We start from the raw sequence: 24,373 nt of genomic DNA on the forward strand, positions 1-24,373 counted from the left end.
TCTTGAATGCTGAGTAGCTAAAGCAAAAGGAAGAAACAATGAAGTAAAAGAGCTAAATAGAAGATTTCAAAGGGTGGCTCAAGAAGACAAAGTAAAGTATTATAATGACATGTGCAAAGACCTGGAGATAGAAAACCAAAAAGGAAGAACATGCTCAGCATTTCTCAAGCCGAAAGAACTGAAGAAAAAAATACAAGCCTTGAGTTACAATATCGAAGGATTCTATGGGGAAAATATTAAACGACGCAGGAAGCATCAAAAGAAGGTGGAAGGAATACACAGGATCACTATACCAAAAGGAACTGGTGGACGTTCAGCCATTTCAGAGGTAGCATATGTTGAGGAACCAATGGTACTGAAGGAAGAAGTCCAAGCTGTTCTGGAGGCACTGGCGGAAGACAAGGCTCCAGGAATTGACAGAATATCAATTGAGATGTTTCAACAAACAGATGCAGCGCTGGACGTGCTCACTTCTCTATGAAAGGAAATGTGGAAGACATCTTCTTGGCCAGCCGACTGGGAGAGATCCATATTTATGCCTATTCCCAAGAAAGGTGATCCAACTGAATGTGGGAATTATCAAACAATATCATTAATATCACACTCAAGCAAAATTTGGCTGAAGATCATTTAAAAGCGGCTGCAGCAGTATATCGACAGGGAACTGCCAGAAATTCAGGCTGGTTTCAGAAGAGGACATGGAACCAGAGATATCATTGCTAATGTCAGATGGATCCTGGCTAAAAGCAGAAAATACCAGAAGGATGTTTAGCTGTGTTTTATCGTCTATGCAAAGGCATTTGACTGTGTGGCTCATAACAAATTATGGATAACATTGTGAAGAATGGGAATTCCAGAACACTTAATTGTGCTCATGAGGAACCTTTACATAGATCAAGAGACAGTTGTTCGGACAGAACAAGGGGATACTGATTAGTTTAAATTCAGGAAATGTGTGCATCAGGGTTGTATCCTTTCACCATACCTACTCAATCTGTAGGCTGAGCAAATAACCCAAGAAGCTGGACTATACAAAGGAGAACAGGGCATCAGGATTGGAGGAAGACTCATTAACGACCTGCGTTATGCAATGATACAACCTCACTTGCTGAAAGTGGAAGGGACTTGAAACACTTAATAATGAAGATCAAAGAGCACAGCCTTCAGTATGAATTACGCCTCAACGTAAACAAAACAGAAATTGTCACAAATCGACCAATGAGCAGCATCATGATAAACGGAAAAAAGGTTGAAGTTGTCAAGGATTTCATTTTACTTGGATCCACAATCAACAGCCATGGAAGCAGCAGCCAAGAAATCAAACGACGCCTTGCATTGGGTAAATCTGCTGCAAAGGAACTCTTTAATGTGTTGAAAAGCACAGATGTCACCTTGAGGACTAAGGTGCGCCTGACCCAAGCCATGGTATTTCAATCGTATCATATGCATTTGAAAGCTGGACAGTGAATAAGGAAGACCGAAGAAGAATTGATGCCTTTGAATTGTGGTGTTGGTGAAGAATACTGAATATACCGTGGACTGCCAAAAGAACAAACACATCTGTTTTAGAAGAAGTACAACCAGAATGCTCCTTAGAAGCAAGGATGGTGAGACTGCATCTTACATACTTTGAACATGTTGTCAGGAGGGATCAGCCCCTGGAGGAGGACATCATACTTGGCAAAGTACAGGGTCAGCGGAAAAAAGGAAGACCCTCAACGAGGTGGATTGACACAGTGGCTGCAACAATGAGCTCAAGCATAACAACTATTGTGAGGATGGCGCAGGACCGGGTAGTGTTTTGTTCTGTTGTGCCTGGGGTCGCTATGAGTCGGAACCGACTTGACGGTACCTAACAACAACATCATCATTAATATCACATGCAAGTAAGATTTTACTGAAAATCATTCAAGAGCAGCCGCAGCAGTATACTGACAGGGAACTGCCAGAAATTCAAGCTGGATTCAGAAGAGGACGTGGAATCAGGGATAACATTGGTGATGTCAGATGGATCCTGGCTGAAAGCAGAGAATACTAGAAAGATGTTTACCTGTGTCTTATTGACTATGCAAAGGCATTCAACTGTCTGGATCATAATAAATTATGGATAACATTTCAAAGAATGGAAATTACAGAACTGTTAATTGTTCTCATGAGGAATCTGTACATATATCAAGAGGCAGTTGTTCAAACAGAACACGGGGGTACCGCGTGGTTAAAAGTCAGGAAAGGTACGTGTCAGGGTTGTATCCTTTCACTGTAGTTATTCAATCCGTATGATGAGCAAATAACCTGAGAAGCTGGACTATATGAAGAAGAATGGGCATCAGGATTGGAGGAAGACTCATTAACAACCTGTGTTATGAGGTTAACACAACCATGCTTGCTGAAAGTGATGAGAACTTGAAGCACTTACTGTTGAAGATCAAAGACCACAGCCTTCAGTATGGATTACACCTCAACATAAAGAAAACAGAAATTGTCACAAATGGACCAATAAGCAACATCATGATAAATGGAGAAAAGACTGCAGTTGTAAAGGATTTCATTTTACTTGGATCCATAGTCAACGCTCATGAAATCAGGAGTCGAGAAATCTAAAGACACATTGCATTGGGCAAATCTGCTGTGAAAGACCTCTTTAAAGTATTGAAAATCAAAGTTGTCACCTTGAAGACTAATGTGTGCCTGACCCAATTGCCTCATATGCCTGCTAAAAGCTGGAGCATAAGGAAGACCGAAGAAGAATTGACACCTTCGAATTGTGGTGCTGATGAAGAATAGTGAATATACCATGGTCTGCAAAAAAAAAAAAAAAGAACAAATCTGTCTTAGAAGAAGCACAACCAGAATGCTTCTTAGAAGCAAAGATGATGAGTCTACATGTCACATACTTTGGGACATACTGATGGAGGGATCAGTCCCTGGAGAAGGACATCATGTTGGTAAAGTAGAGGGTCAGAGAAAAAGAGGAAGACACTCAATGAGATGGATTGACACAGCGGCTGCAACAGTGGGCTGAAGCATAACAACAATTGTGTGGATGGTGCAGGACTGGGCAATGTTTTGTTCTGTTTTAACTGGGCTCACTGTGAGTTGGAACTGACTTGAGGGCACCTAACAACAACATATACGTTATTTGTTTGTCTAACACAGGGCGTGGCAAACTACTACCCATCTGGCCACTGCCTGTGTTTGGAAATGAAATTCTATTGGAAAACAGCCCTGCCCTTTCATTTACATATATCTATGGTTGTTTTTATGCTACAGCTACAGAGTTGAGTAGTTCCCACAGAAACTGCGTGACCTGCAATGCCTAAATGTTTACTATCTGATCCTTAACAGAATAGGTTTGCCATCCCCTAGTCAAGCATAGGAAACCCTGGTTGCTTGGTGGTTAAGTGCTACGGCTGCTAACCAAAGGGTCAGCAGTTCGAATCCACCAGGCGCTTCTTGGAAACTCTACGGGGCAGTTCTACTCTGTCCTATAGGGTCACTATGAGCCGGAATCGACTCAACGGCACTGGTTCACTGGGTTTGGGTCAAGCATAATGAAGAGTGATTTACTCTCTCTACTGCAGTTTGCTGTAATTACACGTGGAACAACCCCTTCTGTAAATATTTTCATTGTCGCCTAGGCTATAGTTTTACATGCAAAAAATATCACACTAAAAACTGAATATAACTTTTTAAAAGACAGTGGTTAATTAAATTTAACTATTTCTTGTATTTTATGCATTCCCTTTGGATTTAATTTTCTTGATGTTTTAAGTTTACGGTTTGCTGAAGGTCTGGGGTGATGACTTATTTTATGCTCGAAAGTGTGTTATTTTATCCTCAGTTGTCACTGACACTTTAGCTGGATATAAAGTTCTAAGGTGACAGCTCTTTTCTTGCTGGGCTTTGAATGCATTACTTAGTTTTTTTCTAGCATATTTTTGCTGAGGTTAAGTCCTCTTTTTAATTCTTCTTTTCTAGATATTTTGTCTTTTCTTTCTAGTAGCTTTTAAGATTTTATTTTTATGCTTGATGGTCTGTCATTCCTCATAGTTTTTCTAGCTATGGAGTCTGTTGTTGTTGTTGTTGTTGTTGTTGTTGTTGTTGTTAGGGGCTGTTGAGTTGATTCTGACTTATAGTAACCGTGTGCACCACAGAAGGAAACGCTGCCGGGTCCTGTTCCATCCTCGCAATTGTTGCTATGTTTGAGCCCATTGTTGTAGCCACTGTGTCACTCTATCTCGTTGAGAGTCTTCCTCTTTTTTACCAAGCATGATGTCCTTCTCCAGGGACTGGTCCCTCCTGATAACATGTCCAAACTACGTGAGACAAAGTCTCAACATCCTTGCTTCCAGGGAGCACTCTGGCTGTACTTCTTCTAAGACAGACTTGCTTGTTCTTCTGGCAGTCCACGTATATTCAGTGTCCTTCACCAACACCGTAATTCAAAGTCATCAATTCTTTTTCGGTCTTCCTTATTCGTTGTTCAGCTTTCTCATGCATATGAGGCAATTGAAAATACCATGGCTTAGGACAGGACATCTTAGTCCTCAGAATGACATCTTTGCTTTTCAACACTTTACAAGAGGTCTTTTGTGGCAGATTTGCCCTAAGCAATACATCATTTGATTTCTTGACTGCTGCTTCAACGGGTGTTGATTGTGGATCCAAGTTATTTATCTGATTGGTATTTTTAATCTTTAAATCTGAGAACTCCTGTCTTTTATTCTGGAAATTTCTCCTCTGTTATATCTTCAAATGTTTCTTCCTCACCATTCCCTGTATTTTCCTTCTGGAACTCAGTTTTGATGTGTGCTGGAGTCTCTGACCTATCCTCCTTGTCACTTAACTGCTCTTTCAATTTTTTCCCTTGTTTTTCTGATAGTTACCAGTGAATTCCTTAGTACTAGCCTTCATACTGTGTTTTACGTCATTAGCACTCTAAAACTGGGTTTCCAGTCTATTGTTTTTAGGTGCCGTCAAGTTGTTTCTGACTCATAGCGACCTCATGGACAACAGTACAAAACACTGCCTTGTCCTGCGCCACCCTCACAGTCGTTGCGATGCTTGAGCCTGTTGTTGCTGCCACTGTGTCAAACCATCTCACTGAGGGCCTTCCTTTTTTTCTCTGACCCTCTACTTTACCAACTGTGATGTCCTTCTCCAGGGACTGATTCCTCCAGATAACATGTCCCAAGTATGTGAGACGTAGTCTCGCCAGCCTTGCTTCTAAGGAGCATTCTGGTTGTAGTTCTTCCAAGACAGATTTGTTCATTCTTTTGGCAGGCCATGGTATATTCTATATTCTTTGCCAACACCACAGTTCAAAGGCGTCAATTCTTCTTTGGTCTTCCTTACCAATTGTCCAGCTTTTGCATGCATATGAGGTGATTGAAAATACCATGGCTTGGGTCAGGCGCACCTTAGTCCTCAAGGTGGCATCTTCACTTTTCAACACTTTAAAGAGGTCTTTAAAGAGGTGTTGAGACCATCAGTCTATACTTTGTATCATATATTATTGAGTTCTGAAACATATTATTTGTTTACTCACAAGACTTCTAGCTCATTCTTTACATCTACCCATTTTTGCTTCATAATGTAATTTCATATGAACTTAATTCATCTTCTAATAATTGACTATTGAATATCTCTCAGCACTGGCTTTCCTCATGTGCTGTGGCATTTGGATTTGAATAGGGGAATTTCTTGTTACCCTTCATTTATTTTTCTCTGAGAGATTTATCTTATTTTTTGTCCCCAACTCCACCTCACATTTTACCTCTCGCTGCCATGTATTTACAGCAGGAAGCACAAAACTCTTTTCACCAGGAGTCGTGGGTGTATTTTAAAGGTAGATCCCAGAATTGTGGGCAAGTTGGACGTGCAGTATGAGAGAGAGGAGTCAGGGACAGAGTCTTGGTTTTGGCTTAAACAACGATTTACTGAGAGTAGGAACACTGGGGAAACAGCATATTGAGAGTGAGAATCATGAGTTCTTTAGTTACCTCAGGTTTGATATGCTTTTTTGTTATTTGAGTGGAAATGCTAAAAAGGGAGTTGGATCTTTGAGCTGGGAGCTCCAGGCTGGGGTTACAGATGTAAATTTGGGAGTAATAGGCACACGATGGTATTTAAAGTTATTAGGAGATGACACATGGAGTGGTCCCTGTGGCACCCAATGTTTGAGTCTTGTAGAGGAGGCAAAGCTAGCAAGTGAGACTGAGAAAGAGCCCCCAGAGAATTAGGAAGAAAACAAGAGAGTGTTGAAATGAGGGCAAGAGAAGAAACTTCTTATAAAGGAGATTTGATCATTGGAGCTGGTGAGAGAAAGGCTTGATCAGAGCATTTCGCTGGAGTGGCAGGCAAGAACCTAGTTGGAGAAGGCTAAAGAGAACTGAAAAGTGAAGAAGTGGACACCATGAGTTTTTTATTTACTTTTTTAATTGTACTTTAGATGAAGATTTACAGAGCAAACTAGTTTCTCATTAAACAATTAATACAGATACTGTTTTGTGACATTGGTTGCCAACCCCACGACATGTCAACACTCTTCCCTTCTCCACCTAGTATTCCCCATTACCAGCTTTCCTGTCCCCTCCTGCCTTCCCGTCCTTGCCCCTGGGTTGGCGTGCCCCTTTAATCTCATTTTGTTTTATAGGCCTGTCTAATCTTTGACTGAAGGGTGAACCTCAGGAGTGACTTCATTACTAAGCTATAAGGGTGTCCGGGGGCCATATTCTTGGGGTTTCTCCAGCCTCTGTCGGACCAGTAAGTCTGATCTTTTTTTTGTGTGTGTATGAGTTAGAATTTTGTTCTACATTTTTCTCCAGCTCTGTGCGGGACCCTCTGTTGTGATCCCTGTCAGAACAGTCGGTGTTAGTAGCCAGGCACCATCTAGTTGTGCTGGGCTCAGTTTGGTGGAGACTGTGGTAGTTGTGGTCCATTAGCCCTTTGGACTAACCTTTCCCTTGCATCTTTGGTTTTCTTTACTCTCCGTTGCTCCAGATGGGGTGAGACCAGTGAAGTATCTTAGATGGCCACTCACAAGCTCTTAACGCTACTCACCAAAGTAGAATGTAGAAAATTTTCTTTATAAAGTAGTGTTATGCCAATTGAGCTAGATGTTTCCTTGAGACCTTAGTTCCCACAGCCCTCAGCTCTGTAATTTGGTCCCTCAGGGAGTTTGGGTGTGTCTATAGAGCTTCCATGACCTTGCCTAGGAGAAGTTATGCTGACTTCCCTAGTATTTGACACCATGAGTTTTGATGTGAGGGGAGCAGAAAAATGGGCTGCGGTGGGAGATGGGTGGGGTCAAGGGAGTTTTGTTTTATTTTTTTTTAATGTTTAAAAATGGCATGGTGATAGTGTCATCCAGTCTCCTCGTGTAAATTCACAAGGGGGAGGATATAAAATCACTATCATCATCAGCCCAAGGCTGATCCCTGAGAGGTGGAGATCAAACATACCTCCACCCTCCAATCTTCTCCCCAATTCTGACACCAGCCGTCCTTCCCATGGCACTATACTTCTCTGCTGGGTTGCATAATTCATTGTAATGGCCATACAGAACTCGCAGACCGTACTCACAATTATGGATTTTATTAAGAAAGTAACAGTTTACAATTCAGGATCAGGAACAACTCAAGATACAATTCTTTGGTCAGGATAGCTCCTCGGCTGTGTCTGCAGGCAAGCTTCTCCCTTGACCTCTGGGACCCTTGACCTGGCATCTGTCCAACTCAGGCAAATGTTACGAAGCTCTTTGGCTTCGCCAATAAGGGCCCGGAAGCACCCTACTCTACCAACAAGTATCCTGCCTGAAGGTACTCAGCTGCTCTGCTCTGTTTGTTGGCAAGCCTACTGTAACCACCTTGCTCTGTGGCCCAGGAAACCCACTGTGCCATCTCGCGTTGATCTCCTGGTTCTGCTGCCACTGTTTCTCTGCCACTGCTTCTCGCCATCTCATGTGGTCTCCAACGTTACAGCTATCTCTGTCTTCTGGGTCTAGGAGGTTCTCAGCACAGGAACCTCGTGTCCAGAGAAGACGCTCCATGCCTGGCTCTTCTTTTCAGTGGTAGTGAGGTCCCCCTTTTCTGCTTCTGGGATGGCTCATGTTAATCTTAACAGAGTGGCAAAACTGCCCAATCCCTTGTTAGGGTTCCATACATCTTATTTGCATGGTCCCACCCCCACAAGGGTGCCATGCACCTTGTTTGCATTATTAGCAAGCTGTCTAATCCCCTTGGTGGGCCACAAGCAACTTATTGGCATAGTCCCACCCAATCATTTGGTGGGAGTTATGAGACCATGGCCATATAAAAGCAATCCATTATACTGCATGATGGGAGGCATTAAAGTCTGTTTTTATGAGAATGGAACTGATGGGCATGGTTTGCCTGAGTCCTCTGAACCCTTTACTCCACCTTCCCAGCCTCACATTTTCCTGTCCTACTGAGGCAGGGCATGGAAGGGTGATATGTGGTGATGTTCAGGAGTCTTTCAGGCTCTATCCTGCTTCTGCCCCCACTCACCACCACTTCTCAGGACGCTGCTTGGAGTGCAGTTGGGTTTAGTTTGGACTCATGGATCAGGCTTGGGCTAAGTGCCTTTTTAGAAGCAGTGCCTTTCAACTGGGAGCATCCATGCGGGTAAGATGCCGTTGTCAATGTGTCCTGGTAAGGGGTCTGAATTTAGCCTCCCTTTGCCTTGTGCTCAGACAGGGGACAGTGGGGCACACAGGCATGATGGTATTCTTGCTCTGGGGAGAACACACATGGGTGGGGGAAGGAGTGTGATCTCTTCCTGACTCAATGGTGAAGCCCTCACTTCCGTCCTCTCCTGTTTCTGGCAGGATCCTGACCACAGCTGGCACTGACTTCGACCTGCGGACACTGCGAGCTGTGCGTGTGTTAAGGCCCCTGAAGCTGGTGTCTGGAATTCCGAGTGAGTCCAGCAAAGGCAGTCAGACCCAACTGCCTCAAACACTGGCCCCCCCATCCACACACACACACACAGACACACAGACACACAGACACACCATGGCTGGTAGGCCCTTTGCTTTGGTGAACTCTGAGCTTGCTGCTTTTGATCACAGGGACCAGGTGGAAGGAGGGAGAAGGAGGCATTTTCCAGTCTGTCCCATTTTCCCATAAGGGCCTGAGGGTGGCCCTGTTATTTTGCCCTGACTTGGCTTCCCTAGACGGAAGCTCTTCTCTTCTTCACGCACTTTGCTGTACTTCCAGGTCTTGATCTTTCCTCTGGGGTAAAAGAACAAAGGAGGGATGGACCAAGGCGGAAGTGGCAGGAGTCCTGAGAAAACATCCAAAGGGCTGCCTGTCTTGGCTCAGGGTTAGTAGGGCTTCTGAAACTGAGACCAGCCTTTAGACATGCTCCTGGACTGTGCAGCTCAAGGAGCCAATGAGAGGGCGGGAGGATGGCTGGGATGACCTGAGCACCAGGGACCATCCTGGGTCATGGTTGTCCAGTACAGTGGAAGTTTGGTTTCAGGTTTACATAAAAGCCTAGGAGAGCAGGAAGCTCGTGCTGTGTCCCTCTGGGGACATTGTGAGGAAGACCTGGGCCCTGCCAGTCCAGTACCCAAGAGCTGGGGCAAACTGGAGGGGGAACAGTGATGAGATTTCAGCACTTAGGGGGACACATCCTTCTGCCTCACTCTCCCCACGAAGCTGGGTCTCCAGATACCCTGACTTACTTCCAGGATCTCCTGCTCTTCCCTCCCAGAATCCCCTACTTTTCCCCCTCAGGATCCCATGCTCTTCCCCTCAGGATTCCCTGCTTTTCCCCCTCAGAATCCCCTGCTCTTCTCCTTCAGGAGTCCCTGCTCTTCTACCGTAGTATCCTCTGTTCTTCCCCACAGGATCCCCTGCTCTCACCCCTTAACATCCTCCGTTCTTCCCCCTCAGCATTCCCTGAACTTCCCCCTCAACATCCCCTACTATTTTCCCTTTGGATCCCTGATTTTCCTCTTCACTATCCCCTGCTCTCCTTTCCCAGAATCCCCTGCTCTTCCGCCTCGTGATCCCCTCCGTTTCTCTCCCCAGATCCCCTGTTCTTGCTGCACCCTGAGCCCTCCCTAGTCTACCAGCCCACAGTCCCCTCTGGACTTCGTGCTTGGACACCCCACTCCTTTCCCTCCACATACTGAGACACTGCACAGCCAACCTCTCTCAGAACCCTGGGTTTGGCCCACCGAGGATTTTCAGCTCTGCCCACTATCTGTCCTCCTTTCCCAGGACTTGTGCTCACCACCGCCCACTCTTCACTTTGCGGGCTCTTAGGTCTCCCTTGCCCTCGAAGCTCTCACTCTGCCCAGGCTCTGCTGTTCTACCCACCCTCCCTCTCTTCCACTCCTCTGCTTGTTGACTGCTGTCCTGCCTGCTTTTGACAAGGTTTGCAGGTGGTGCTCAAGTCCATCATGAAGGCTATGGTCCCGCTCCTGCAGATTGGGCTGCTTCTCTTCTTCGCCATCCTCATGTTTGCCATCATCGGCCTCGAGTTCTACATGGGAAAATTCCATAAGGCCTGTTTCCCCAATAGCACAGGTAGGCATAGCAGCCCCTCCTTGGTCTTGGGTGACCACAGACTCCTGTACCTGGCAGACAGGCACTGCTTTAGGGACAGTCCTGCAGGGGACATAGGAAATGCCCTGACAAACAAAAAATAAACAAACACATAAAGTAAGGTCAGATTGTGGCAAGCTCTAAGAAGGATACAAAAGGAATATTTGAAATAGAAACTTGGGTGAGGTCACCTCTACTGAGGTGACAACTGAATGGATGTGTGAATGAGTGAGAGGGAGGAGTGTTGCTGTCAGCCCGAGAGGCTTGGCGCAGTGAACGTCAGTGCAGAGCTGATGGTGAGGAGGACCAGGACAGAGGCATAATCACATGGGCTTCACAGTCCTGCTCTGAGGGGACTGAGAGAGGATGGATGGCTTTGAGCGGGGGGTGACAGTCTCTGGGTTCTCTGGCTGCTCTGAGGAGAGAAGCTATAGGGAGGCAAAGATCGAAGTAGGAATAATTTGGAGAATATCACAATCCAGGGGAGAGATGGTGGGGGCTGGGGCTGGGGTTTTGTGGTGGAGATGGTCAGAATGGGTCAAGTTCTGGATATATTTCTTAGATACAGCCAACAGGATTTCCAGGGAGATTGTATGTGAATGGAGTGTAAGAGAAAGAAGAGAGTTAAGGATGACCCTGATTTTTGGCTTGAGCTACAAACAGATTAAAAGAGAAAACTTATATGATCATCTCAATAGAGGCAGAAAAAAAGCTTTCACTGTATTTTAAATCATTCACGATAAAAAAAAGAAAACTTTTTATCAAACTAGAAATAAAAGGGAACCTTCTTATACACCCTAAAATTTTCTGCAAACGTCGTACTTAATTATAAGACTTGAGAAGCTTTCCCTTTAAAGTCAAGACCAAAACAGGGACCCACACGGTCACTTCTGCACCAGTAGCATTTGTGGTCATAGCCAGTGTTGTGAGACAAGAAAAAGAGAAAAATCGTTTCCAGAACTGGGAAGGAGAAATAAAAGTGTCATTATTCACAGAAAATGCACTTGTCTACAAGTAGAAAAACTATGACTTCACAGGCTACTTTATAAGCTTCTTACCAAGACATCTGGAGGGGAGTAGAATAAACATGTTGGCAGTTTTGCCCTGTAAGCCTGGGAATATTTGCTTTCTACCCTAGAAATTCTTCAACTTCTCTTATGTTGATAAGAGGGATTTTTCATGTGTCGTTATAGATGTATTGTTTTCAAAATATTTTTCTACCCTTTTGCCGAGTTTTTTGAAAGCAGGGTGCTGCTTGCCACTTTGGTCTGGAAGTTGGAGTGGCTCCCTGGTATCTCCTTTCTACTCTGTGTGGGCTTGTGGGTCAGTAGCAGCAGAGCCCCTCTGAGGGGGCAGCCCAGTGAGGCCTGGGCCCCCAGACCATCCTCTGGGCACCTGCTGGGTTAGCTCTGGGTTGGGCTGGTGACAAGCACCTGGACTGTCCAGCAGCTAAGCCCAGTTTAGGGCTGGGCCAAGGTCTTGCTGTCTCAAGTGACAGTCCTATCTTCAGGCCAGAAGAACCAGGCTGGTAGGTAGGTAGTGATGGAGAGGAGATATCAGGGTGGCAGTGGCAGGAAGAAGTGGGGCTCAGGAGTGTGTTGGTTTTGATTTTAAGAGGAAAACAGCCTAAGCATGTTTGAAGATGGGCAGGTTCCAGTAGAGAGGGAGAGGTTGTCTTACAGCTCCTGTGAGGGCAGGTCCAGAGCTCTGGTGCAGAGAGAGGTTCTGGGAAGGAGGAGAGAGCTGGAGCAGATGCAGGAGGTGTGGCGGGAGGCCAAGGGGGTTTTCCTGGGTGCCTGGTTCCTGCAACCTGAAACAAGTCTGCAGATCCGGGGCCTACTGTGGACTGGAGAGCTTGGAGAGTGTCTGTGTTCAGGTCTGGGCTTGGGTCTTCTCCTTACAGATGCAGAGCCTGTGGGAGACTTCCCCTGTGGCAAGGAGGCCCCGGCCCGGCTGTGTGAGGAAGACATGGAGTGCCGGGAGTATTGGCCGGGGCCCAACTTTGGCATCACCAACTTTGACAACATCTTGTTTGCTGTCCTGACGGTGTTCCAGTGCATCACCATGGAGGGCTGGACTGACATCCTCTACAACGTGAGTGTCATCTGGGCTTTGGCTGGGATGAGCCTAGAGTGTAGGGCCACTGCCTTGGGGCCCCTCCTTTGTCCAACCCCAGCCTCTGTCCTTCATCTTAGGATAAAGTCATGGCTCCTCCTTTCAAATGGCTCCACCTTGGGATCTCCCATTAGCCCCACTTGCCATCTGTCCCTGATTTTTCCCCTTGTGGCCTTGGGGGTACTCACTCTTGCTTGGCACCTGGCAGACCTCCACCCATGTCAGTCTCAACTCCAGCTCTAGACCTCAGTCTCTGGGGCAGCCTCCCTGCTGAAAGTGAAGCTGAGGGCTGAGGATTGGAGGACGGGAAAATGCCCTGGGGAAGATGGCACCACCCACGGCGGCACACAGGCACGACTAGCTGGCTCCACGTTAGGCCTGTGTGACTGTTGTGTACGTGGCCACTTGTTCAGTCCTCTCGAGAACCTGTTGTACAGATGATGATGGAACTAGGATATGGAGCAACTGATCTACTTGCCCAGGGGCCTAAGGCTGCACTGGTCGTGCAGCACTATGGGTCTCCTGGTGTGCGGTCCAGGCACAGTGTGCTGTTAGGTCTCATCATTCCAAGGTACCTGGGGAGGGTGGGCATGGAGCAGCAGGGATTCCGGGCTGCTGTGAGCTGAGACACAGGAAAGCTCCATCGTGCAAGACTCTGCTCACAGCAGCCTGTCTGTGGCTGTGCCCTCTCTGGTCTCCTGGTTTCACTGGGTTGCTGGCCAGTCTCCGCAGGTGGCCATGATGAGGTTGAGTATGAGACCCTTGGGGAGGTGCCTGGTGGCCCATCTCCCACCCCACCATAGACTCCTGAGAAGACTCAGTCTCCTTTTTTCTGATGAAGCCCCCCACTGCTGTATTCTCCTATGCAGTGTCCAGGGAGCTGCAGGGCATGAGGACAACTAAGCGATTGTCTTTGGGCTTTGGGAGGAGGAGAAAGGTGCAAGTAAATAGGATCTTAGGAAGGTCAGGAAGGTGTAGCTGGTGGACTGGCACCTGTTCGGTAGCCAGGGTGTGTTCTGCTCTCATGCTGGTGGCCTGGAGTTTAAGGTGCTGTCACCTGCAGGCTGTCTGGATATATGCAGAGGGTGGGGCTTGGGGACCCTGTGCCTCTGTCCCTGCCTCTGTGCACCCTGAGTGATTGTGGCTTTATGGTGGATGGGAGGGGAGGAAAGACAGGGCCTTTGCCCTGCACCTTCTCCATGGGTTCATAGGCCCCAGGTAGGCCATGACTGGGCATCCCACAGGGGCTTGGTAGATGCTGGGGAGCTGAGCCACCCCTGTAGGTCTGCAGCAGATGAGAAGTTAAGGTACAGCTGGCTAGGGTCCATTGAACCAGAATTCTTCCCCGGAGTAGTAGTTGTGTCTGTTGACAGGCTTTGTCTGATCAAGAGAACAGAGACTGGGGACAAAGGCAGGGATGAGAAGCTTGGTTATTCTCTACACACAGCTGATCAAGGAACATTTTCCACAAAGACAGACACTAAAAATAGTTTTGAGCTGGCCACATTCTTGTCAGCCCCACCTGAACACGTCTGCATGACCAGATCTGCATAGCTCTCAGGGCCCACTGGGTTGGCCAAGCCTGCAGGCAACTCAGGCTGCCCTGTCCGGGTCTGTGCACCTGGGCGGGGACAGGAGAGCCCCAGTCAGGGAGGCCATGGACACAGACTTCCACAGGACCCACATGGGCAAGGCTCTCTTATAGATGGTCCTATGCAGTAGTGAGCAGGCTGTTGTTGTTGTTAGGTATGTTGAGTCATCTCCGACTCATAGCAAGCGTTTGTATAACAGAACAAAGTGTTGCCCAGTCCTGTGCCATCCTCACAATCATTGCTATGTTTGAGTCCATTGTTGCAGTCACTGTGTCAGTCCATCTCATTGAGGGTCTGTCTTTTTTTTGCTGACCCTCTACTTTACCAAGCATAATGTCCTCCTCTAGTGATTGGTCCCTCTTGATAACATGTCCAAAGTATGTGAAACGAATTCTTGCCATCCTCCCTTCAAGGGATCATTCTGACTGTACTTCCTCTAAGACAGATTTGTTCATTCTTTTGACAGTCCATGATATATTCACACTCTTTGCCAACATCACGATTCAAATGTGTAAATTCTTCTTCAGTCTCACTTTTTTGTTGTCCAGCTTTCGGATGCACCTGAGGCAATTGAAAATAGCATGGTTTGAGCCAGACATACTGCAGTCATCTAAGTGAGCAGAGGTATCGAGAAATAGGGGCCCAAACAATGGCAAGTATGATGGAGCCAAACAGAGGAGTGTGTGGGGGCAGCAAGTGACCCGTTAGAAGACATCCTCTTTGCTTGGGATGAGGGCACGTGAGGCCTGACTGAGGCCAAGAAGCTGGGCACACAGGTGCCACAGGATGCTCCCTGGACAGTTTACTGAGTGCCAAGCCAGAGGGCGATACACCAAGGGCAGAGCAGGGGCTGTTGCTGGAGACTGGGGGGATTTTTGAAGAGGATTCTTTGGAGAGGGGGCCGGACTGCCCTTCAGACCTTCAGGCCCACTTGGACATATTTACCTCCCTGAATTTGGAGAGCCAGAGTCATTGCACCTGGCTCAGGCTTGAGGACTGGGGGGCAGGAACCGTTGACCTGCAGCAGTGTGGCAGGGAAAGGTCAAGAGTACCCCTGAGGCTTGGGGGTGAGGAAAGATGTGTATGAACGTCCCTCTGGGTCAGCTGTAGCTGTGGAGCTGATTGGGACAAACGAGGGGTCCAACAGAGAGCATCTATGCTGATGTGCTCCTGAAGAGCTGGCTGCTGTGGGGCAACTTTCCAACTGGAGGAGAAATGGTTCACCTGTGGCTTACAAAGTAGGTGGTGCCAGATGGGGCCGCTGAAGAACCCAGGGAAGTGCCTTGTGAGTCAGTAGTGAGCTCCCATTAGGCCAGAGATGAGACTGTCTCATGGCAGTGCCACACCAGAAAGAACTTGACTCTCCCCTCCCACTCTTCTTTTCCCCCACTTGCATGACACTGTTAGGGTCAGATTAGCAAGCTGAGGAAGGAGGAAAATGCTAGGCATGGAGAAGCAAAGAGGGGCTGTGCCTCCCTCCTCAGTGAAAGTGGCCAGCTGCGGCAGGCCAGCTCAGGAGCATGGAGGGTCACAGTGTAAAACGTGCTACAGGTTTTGATTACCAGCTGGGACTGTACACTTTCATTACCGGATTGAGATGCTGTTCGTAACTAAAGTAGCAGTAGAACTTTCTGTTACCCAGGAGTGATCGGAAAAGCCTGGGATCTGTCCAAATTTGCATCCAGGGGTATGGGAAGGATCACCCCCACTGACCATGTTTAAAGGGACCAAACCAAAAAAACCAAACCCACTGCCGTTGAGTCAATTCCGACTCATAGCGACCCTATGGGACAGAGTAGAACTGCCCCATAGATTCTTGGAGCACGTGGGTAATTTCAACTGCTGACCTGTTGGTAAGCATCCATAGGTCTTAACCACTACGCCACCAGGGTTTCCATTTAAAGAGACAGTGGGAGGTAAATATAGTATTGGTTTACGATTATGTACATATTATTTTACATATGTTTATTGTACTAATAAAGATCAGAGGAAATAGTGTTCAGGTATATCAGTGTAAAGGCTGTATTTTGAAGTTAGAGCAGACGAGACTTCCTCATAGATTGGATGTGCAGTGTCAGTGAAAGAGGAATCAAATATGACACAAGATTTGATACTTGAGCCACTGGGAAAGGTGGTGCTATTTACCGAGAAGGGGGAAATTGGGTGCAAGTTTGTTTCATTGGGGGGTGGTGGTGGCACTTAAGAATTCTGTTTTGGCCCTGTATGGTTTTAGGCAACTATTTTCATCCAAGTGGAGATATCGGGTATGTGGTTCGCTGTGTGAACAGGGAGTTCAGAGGAGCAGCAGGGCTGAATGTGTGTGTTTGAAGTTTAAAATTATGGGAGAGGATGAGCTCACCTAGGTAGTGAGTGTAGATGGAGAAGAGAAAGCCGAAGACTAGCCTTGGAGGATTCCAACATTCAGGGACCTAGTAAGGAATTAGGAGCCGGCAAAAGAGACTGAAATGGAGCCGTTCAAAGGGAGGACTAACACCACGAGCATGTGGTGTCTTGGAAGCAGAGAGTAAAGAAAGAATTTCAAGAGAGTGCTCAACCAGGTCAGATGTTGCTGAGAAGTCAAGGAAGATGAAAGAGGAACCTTGACGATTGCATTCGGCAAGATGAAGGTTGTAGGTGAACTTGATGAGATCAGTTTTAGGGATGGAGACATAACCCTGAAATGTGTGGGTTATAGAGCACGGGAAGTAAAAAAATGAGGACAGCAGCAAGTGTAGCCACTGCTGCCAGAGAGTTTCCCTATGAAGTGAATAGAGCAGGGGACAGTAACTGCAGGGAGATATGGAGTCAAGGGAAATGGGATTTTTGTTTTTAATTAAACTTTTTATTTTAAGATAACAGTAGATTCACATGCAATTTTAAGACATAAATCAGAGCGATCTTACGTACCCTTTACCCAGTTTCCTAATGGTAACATCTTGTAAGCTGCAGTACAGTATCACAAACAGGATATTGACACTGACGCAGTCAAGACGCAGAACGTTTCCATCACCACAAGATTCTCTGGGTTTCCCTTTTACAGCCACATCACTTCCCTAAGATCCCCAGCCCCTCCTTAACTTCTGGTACCCACTAATTTGTTCTCCATTCCTATAATTCTGTCCTTTTAAGAATGTTATAAAGATGGAGTTATACAGTATGCTACCTTTTTGATTGGCTTTTTTTTTTTTTCACTCAGCTTAATTCCCTGTAGATTCATTCAGGTTGTTGCATGTTTCATTCCTTTCTTTACTGAGTAGTATTTCATGTATGGATGTACCATAGTTTATTTAACCATTCACCTGTTGAAGGACATCTGGGTTGTTTCCGGTTTTTGAAATAGTGTGAATAAAGCTGCCATACACATTTGGGTATAGTTTTTTGTGTGAACATAAGTTTTCATGTCTCTGGGATAAATACCCAAGAGTATAATTTCTGGGTTGTATAGTAGCTGCATGTTTAGTTTTTTAAGAAACTAAACTGTTTTCCAGAATGGCTGTACTGTGTACTTTCCCACCAGCGATGCATGAGTGATCTAGTTTTCCCATATCTTTGCCAACATTTGGTGCCATCACTGTTCTTTTAAATTTTATTTTAGCCATTCTGATAGGTGTGTAGTGATATCTCATTACGGTTTTAATTTGCATTTTCTTAATGGCTAGTTGTATTGAACGTCTTTTCATGTGTTTATTTACAGTGAAATGTCTCTTTATATCTTTTGCTCATGTTCTGTATGGATCTTAAAAAAAAAAAACTGTTGAATTTTGAGAGTTCTTCATATATTCTGTGTACTAGCTCTTTGTCCGATACGTGGTTTGCATATGTTTTTCCCCAGTCTATAGCTTGTCTTTTCATCGTCTTCACATGGTCACATTTTAAATTTTGATGAATTTCAATTTATCAGTTTTTCCTTTTTTTGCTGTGAAGTCTAAGAACTAACCCAAAATTCTGAAGATTTTCTCCTGAGTTTTTTCCTAGAAGTTTTATCATTTTGCATTTTATATGTAAGTCCGTGATCCATTTTGACTTAATTTTGCATAAGTTGTGAGGTTTAGGTTCTTTTTTTTTTCCCCCCCATGGGCGTCCAATTGCTTCAGTGCTATTTGTTGGGAAGGCTGTGTTCTCTCTATTGAATTGATTTTGCACCTTTGCCAAAAATCAGTTGGGCGTATTTGTACGAGTCTATTTTTGGGTTGTCTGTTTTGTTCTATTGATCTATGTGTCTATCCGTTTGCCAGTTTCATACACTCCTGATTACTGTAGCTATATAAATAAGTCTTGAAATCAGGTAGACTGATTCCTCCCACTTTATTCTTTAAAGATTTTTTTTCAGCTATTCTAGTTTCTTTGCCTTTCATGTAAATTTTAGAATAATCTTATTGATATCTATAAGAAAAATCCTGCTGGGGTTTTGATAGGAATTACATAAAACCTGAAAGTAAAGAGGACTTGAAACACTTACTGATGAAGATCAAAGACTACAGCCTTCAATATGGTTTACACCTCAGCATAAAGAATACAAATGTCCTCACAACTGGACCAATAAGCAACATTATGATAAACAGAGGAAAGATTGAAATTGTCAAGGATTTCATTTTACTTGGATCCACAATCAACACCCATGGAAGCAGCAGTCAAGTAATCAAATGGCACATTGCTTTGGGCAGACCTCCTACGGAAGACCTCTTTAAAGTGTTAAAAAGCACAGATGTCCCCTTGAAGACTAAAGTGCACCTGACCCAAGGCATGGTGTTTTCAGTCACCTCATATGCTTGCGAAAGCTGGGCGATGAATAAGGAAGACAAAGGAGAAGAATTGATGCCTTTGAATTGTGATGTTGGTGGAGAATGTTGAATATACCATGGAGTGCCAAAAGAATGAACAAACCTGTCTTGGAAGAAGTATAGCCAGAATGCTCCTTAGAAGCAAGGATGACAAGACTTTATCTCACTTACTTTGGACGTGTTATCAGGAGGGTCCAGTCCCTGGAGAAGGACATCATGTTTGGTAAGGTAGAGGGTCATCAAAAAAGAGGAAGACCCTCAATTAGATGGATTGACACTGTGGCTGCAACAATCAGTTCAAGTGTAACAATGATTGTGAGGATGGCACAGGACTGGGCAGTGTTTAGTTCTGTTGTACATAGGTTCGCTATGAGTCGGAACTGACTCGATGGCACCTAACAGCAACAACATAAAACCTGTATATCAATTTGGACAGAATTGACATCTTTACTATGTTGAGTCTTCCAATCCATAAACATGGTAAAACAAAACCCATTGCTGTTGAGTCTATTCCAACTCACAGCGACTCTATAGGACAGAGTAGAACTGCCGATAGGGTTTCCAAGGCTGTAATCTTTATGGAAAGCAGACTGCCACATCTTTCTCCTCTGGAGTGGTTGTTGGATTTTGAACCACTGACCTTTTGGTTAGCCGTCAAGTTTTTAACTGCTGTGCCATGAGGGCTCCTTGTTGTGTGTTATGGAGTTGATTCTGATTCATAGTGATTTTGTAGGACAAGAGTAGATGGTATGCCTCTTCATTTATGTAGGTATTTTTTTATTTCTTTCATTAGCATTTACAGTTTTCAGCATAGAAGTTGCGTACTTGTTTTGCTAGATTTACACCTAAAATTTTCTTTCTTTGCACTACTGTGAATAATGCTGATTTTTAATTTGGTGTCAATGTATTCATTGCTAGCAGGTAGAAATACAGTTGATTTTTGTATGCTTGTCTTGTATCCTGTGATCTTGTTGAACTCACTTATTAGTTCTAAGGGATTTTTTTTATAGATTACTTGGAATTTCCTATGTACGCAATCATGTCATCTGCAAATGGGGACAGTTTATTTCTTCCTTCCAATCTGTATGCCTTTATATTATTTTCTTGCCTTATTGCACTGGCTGGAATTTTCAGCATTGTGTTGAATAAGAGTGGTGAGAGCAGACATACTTGCCTGTTTCCAGTCTTAAGGGAAAAGTATAATGTTAGTTGTTGGTTTTTTTGATATATGCTCTTTATCGAGGTAAGGCAGTTCTTCTCTATATTTCTGAGAGTTCTTATTATGATTGGATGTTGAATTTTGTCAGATGGTTTTTCTGTGTTGATATGATCATGTGATTTTTTTGTCTTTAGTCTGTTAATATGGTGGAGTATTCATTTTAATAAAAGGGTGAATTTTATGATATGTCAATTATATCTCAACAAAGTTGTTATTAATAAAAATTCCCGTAAAGAAATCTCCCTGCCCAACTGGTTTCACTGCAGAATTCTACCAAACATTTAAAGAAGAATTACTGCCACGTCTATACAACCTCTTCCAGAAAAATGATGAGAAGGGAATACTTCCCAATTCAGTTTTTGAAGCTAGTATTACTCTGATACCAAAACTAGAAAACGACAGTACAAAAAAAAAAAAAAAAGAAAAAGAAAACTGCAGAACAAAAGCCCTCATAAATATAGATGCAAAAACCTGTAACAAAAAATTAGCAAATAGATTTTAGTAATATATAAAATGAATTATATACCTATGACCATATGGGGTTTTATTCCGGGAATCCAATGCTGGTTCAATATTTAAAAACCAATCAATATAAAGTTGTATTTTCAGTTTAGTTGAGTTCCATGTATTTTTTTATTTTCCTTGAGACTTCCTTTTTTGACCCATGGATTATTTACAAGTGTATTGTTTAGTTTCTAAATGTTTGTAGAGTTTCCTATTATCATTCTATTATTGATTTCTAGTCTGATTCCATTGTGGTTGGAGAATATACTCTGTATGATTTCAGTTCTTTTAAATATGTTGAGGTTTGTTTTATAGCCCTGGGTATGGTCTGTCTTGGTATATGTTCTGTGGACACTTGAAAAGCATATGTATACTGCTGTTGTGGGGTGGAGTGTTCTTTAAATGTGGATTAGATCATGTTGGTTGATGGTGGTATTGAGTTCCTCTATGCCGTTGCTGATTTTTTTGTCCACTTGTTCTGTCAATTATTGACAGAGGAGTGTTGAAGTCTCCAACTATAACTGTGATTTTGTCTATTTCCCCTTTCAGTTCTATCAGGTTTTGCTTCACATGTTTGCAACTCTGTTGTTTGGTGCATACGCATTTAGGATTGCTGTGCCTTCTTGGTGGTTTGACTCTTTTATCGTTTTGTACTGTCGCTCTCTATCTTTGGTGATTTTTGTTGCTCTGAAGTCTACTTTACCTGATATGAATTATAGCTTCTCTGTTTTCTTTTGATTAATGTTTGCATGATATACTTTTTCCCATACTTTTATTTTCAACCTGCCTATATTGTATTTTTTGAATGATCTTCAGCAGAATTTTGCTTGCTTGTGATATTAATGATATTGTTCTATAATTTCCACATTCGGTTGCATCACCTTTCTTGGGAATAGGCATAAATATGGATCTCTTCCAATCAGTTGGCCAGGAAGCTGTCTTCCATATTTCTTGGCATAGACGAGTGAGCACCTCCAGCGCTGCATCTGTTTGTTGAAACATCTCAATTGATATTCCATCAATTCCTGGAGACTTGTTTTTCGCCAATGCCTTCAGAGCAGCTTGGACTACTTCCTTCAGTACCATCGGTTCCTCATCATATGCCACCTCTTGAAATGGTTGAATATCAACTAATTCTTTTTGGTATAATGACTCTGTGTATACCTTCCATCTTCTTTTGACACTTCCTGCGTCATTTAATATTTTCCCCATAGAATCCTTCACTATTGCAACTCGAGGCTTGAATTTTTTCTTCAGTTCTTTCAGCTTGAGAAACGCCGAGTGTGTCCTTCCCTTTTGGTTTTCCATCTCCAGCTCTTTGCACATGTCATTATGATACTTTACTTATCTTCTTGAAAGGCCTTTTGAAATCTTCTGTTCAGTTATTTTACTTCATGAATTCTTTCTTTTGCTTTAGCTGCTTGACACTCAAGAGCAAGTTTCAGAGTCTCCTCTGACATCCACCTTGGTCTTTTCTTTCTTTCCTGTCTTTTCAGTGATATCATTAATATCACATGCAAGCAAAATTCTGCTGAAGATCATTCAAAAATGGCTGCAGCAGTATATCGACAGGGAACTGCCAGAAATTCAGGCCAGTTTCAGAAGAGGACGTGGATCCAGGGATATCATTGCTGATGTCAGATGGATCCTGGCTGAAAGCAGAGAATACCAGAAGGATGTTTACCTGTGTTTTATTGACTATGCAAAGGCATTCGGCTGTGTGGATCATAACAAACTATGGATAACACTGTGAAGAATGGGAATTCCAGAACACTTAATTGTGCTCATGAGGAACCTTTACATAGATCAAGAGGCAGTTGTTCGGACAGAACAAGTGGATACTGATTGGTTTAAAGTCAGGAAAGGTGTGCGTCAGGATTGTATTCTTTCACTATACCTATTTAATCTGTACGCTGAACAAATAATACGAGAAGCTGGACTATACGAAGAAGAATGGGGCATCAAAATTGGAGGGAGACTCATTAACGACCTGCGTTATGCAAATGACACAACCTTGCTTGCTGAAAGTAAAGACGACTTGAAGCACTTACTAATGAAGATCAAAGACCACAGCCTTCAGTATGGATTACACATCAACATAAAGGAAACAAAAATCCTTACAACTGGACCAATGAGCAACATCATGATAAACGGAGAAAAGATTGAAGTTGTCAAGGATTTCATTTTACTTAGATCAACAGCCATGGAAGCAGCAGTGAAGAAATCAAAAGACGCATTGCATTGGGCAAATCTGCTGCAAAGGACCTCTTCAAAGTGTTGAAGAGCAAAGATGTCACCCTGAAGACTAAGGTGCGCCTGACCCAAGCCATGGTATTTTCAGTGGCATCATATTCATGTGAAAGCTGAACAATGAATAAGGAAGACCCAAGAAGAGTTGACGCCTTTGAATTGTGGTGTTGGCGAAGAATATTGAATATACCACGGACTGCCAAAACAAGGAACAAATCTGTCTTAGGAGAAGTACAACCAGAATGCTCCTTAGAAGCAAGGATGGCGAGACTGTGTTTTACATACTTTGGACATGTTGTCAGGAGGGATGAGTCCCTGAAGAAGGACATCATGCTTGGCAGAGTACAGGGCCAGTGGAAAGAGGAAGATCCTCAACGAGGTGGATTGACACAGTGGCTGCAGCAATGAGCTCAAGCATAAGAACGATTGTAAGGATGGAGCAGGACTGGGCAGTGTTTTGTTCTGTTGAGCATAGGGTTGCTATGAGTCGGAACCAACTCGACAGCACCTAACAACAACAACATATTGTATTTGAAGTGAGTTTCTTGTAGGCAGCATGGATGTCTCTTGATCTACTCTGCCAATTCTGTCTTTTAATTGTTGTATATAGATCATTTACATTTAATGTGGTTTGGTTTTTGTTTTTTTATTGATATGTTAAAGGAGGCCTGGTGGTACAGTGGTTAAGCACTCAACTGCTAACCAACAGGTTGGTGGTTCAAACCCATTAGCTGATCTGCAGGAGAAAGATGTGGCAGTCTACTTCCATAAAGATTACAGCCTTGGAAACCCTATAGGACAGTTCTACTCTGTCCTCTAGGGTTGTTATGAGTTAAAATCGACTCAACAGCAATGAGTTTTTGATATGTTAGAGTTTAAGTCTTTCATTTTATTTTTGTTTACTGTTTTTTTATTTCTGCGTTTTATTTTCCTTCCTTCCTTCTGTTTCCTTTAACATTTTTTTAGAATTCCATTTTTATTTATCTGTTGTTTTTAATGGTATCTTTGTATAGATTTTTTAGTGGTTGCTGTAGACATTACATTATATACACATAACTATCCCACTCAGGGGGAAAGATACGGCAATCTGCTTCTGAAAAGATTACAGCCTTAGAAACTCTATGGGGCAGTTCTATTCTGTCCTGTAGGGTCACTATGAGTCAGAGTTGAGTCAGCAGCAATGGGCTTGGGCTGGTTTTTATCCCACTCTGCTAGTATCATTATTTTACCAGTTTGGGTGAAATGTATAGACCTTACCTTCTTTAGTAACTGTCCTATAAAAACCCAGTGCCGTCGAGTCGATTCCGACTCATAGCGACCCTATACTTGGGTATT

General features: G+C 44.0%; 1 protein-coding gene across 1 annotated transcript in view; it reads left to right on the top strand.

Moving 5' to 3' along the window:
• Window positions 1-24,373, top strand: part of CACNA1B (calcium voltage-gated channel subunit alpha1 B) — a 308,079-nt gene that overhangs the window by 57,137 nt on the left and 226,569 nt on the right. The window contains exons 4-6 of the mRNA XM_064290825.1: window positions 8,849-8,940; window positions 10,407-10,559; window positions 12,481-12,671. Coding sequence (XP_064146895.1) covers window positions 8,849-8,940; window positions 10,407-10,559; window positions 12,481-12,671 — 436 coding nt within the window. The remainder of the gene's footprint in view (window positions 1-8,848; window positions 8,941-10,406; window positions 10,560-12,480; window positions 12,672-24,373) is intronic.

This window comes from Loxodonta africana, chromosome 9 (assembly GCF_030014295.1).
Source record: "Loxodonta africana isolate mLoxAfr1 chromosome 9, mLoxAfr1.hap2, whole genome shotgun sequence".
Lineage (NCBI taxonomy): Eukaryota > Metazoa > Chordata > Mammalia > Proboscidea > Elephantidae > Loxodonta > Loxodonta africana.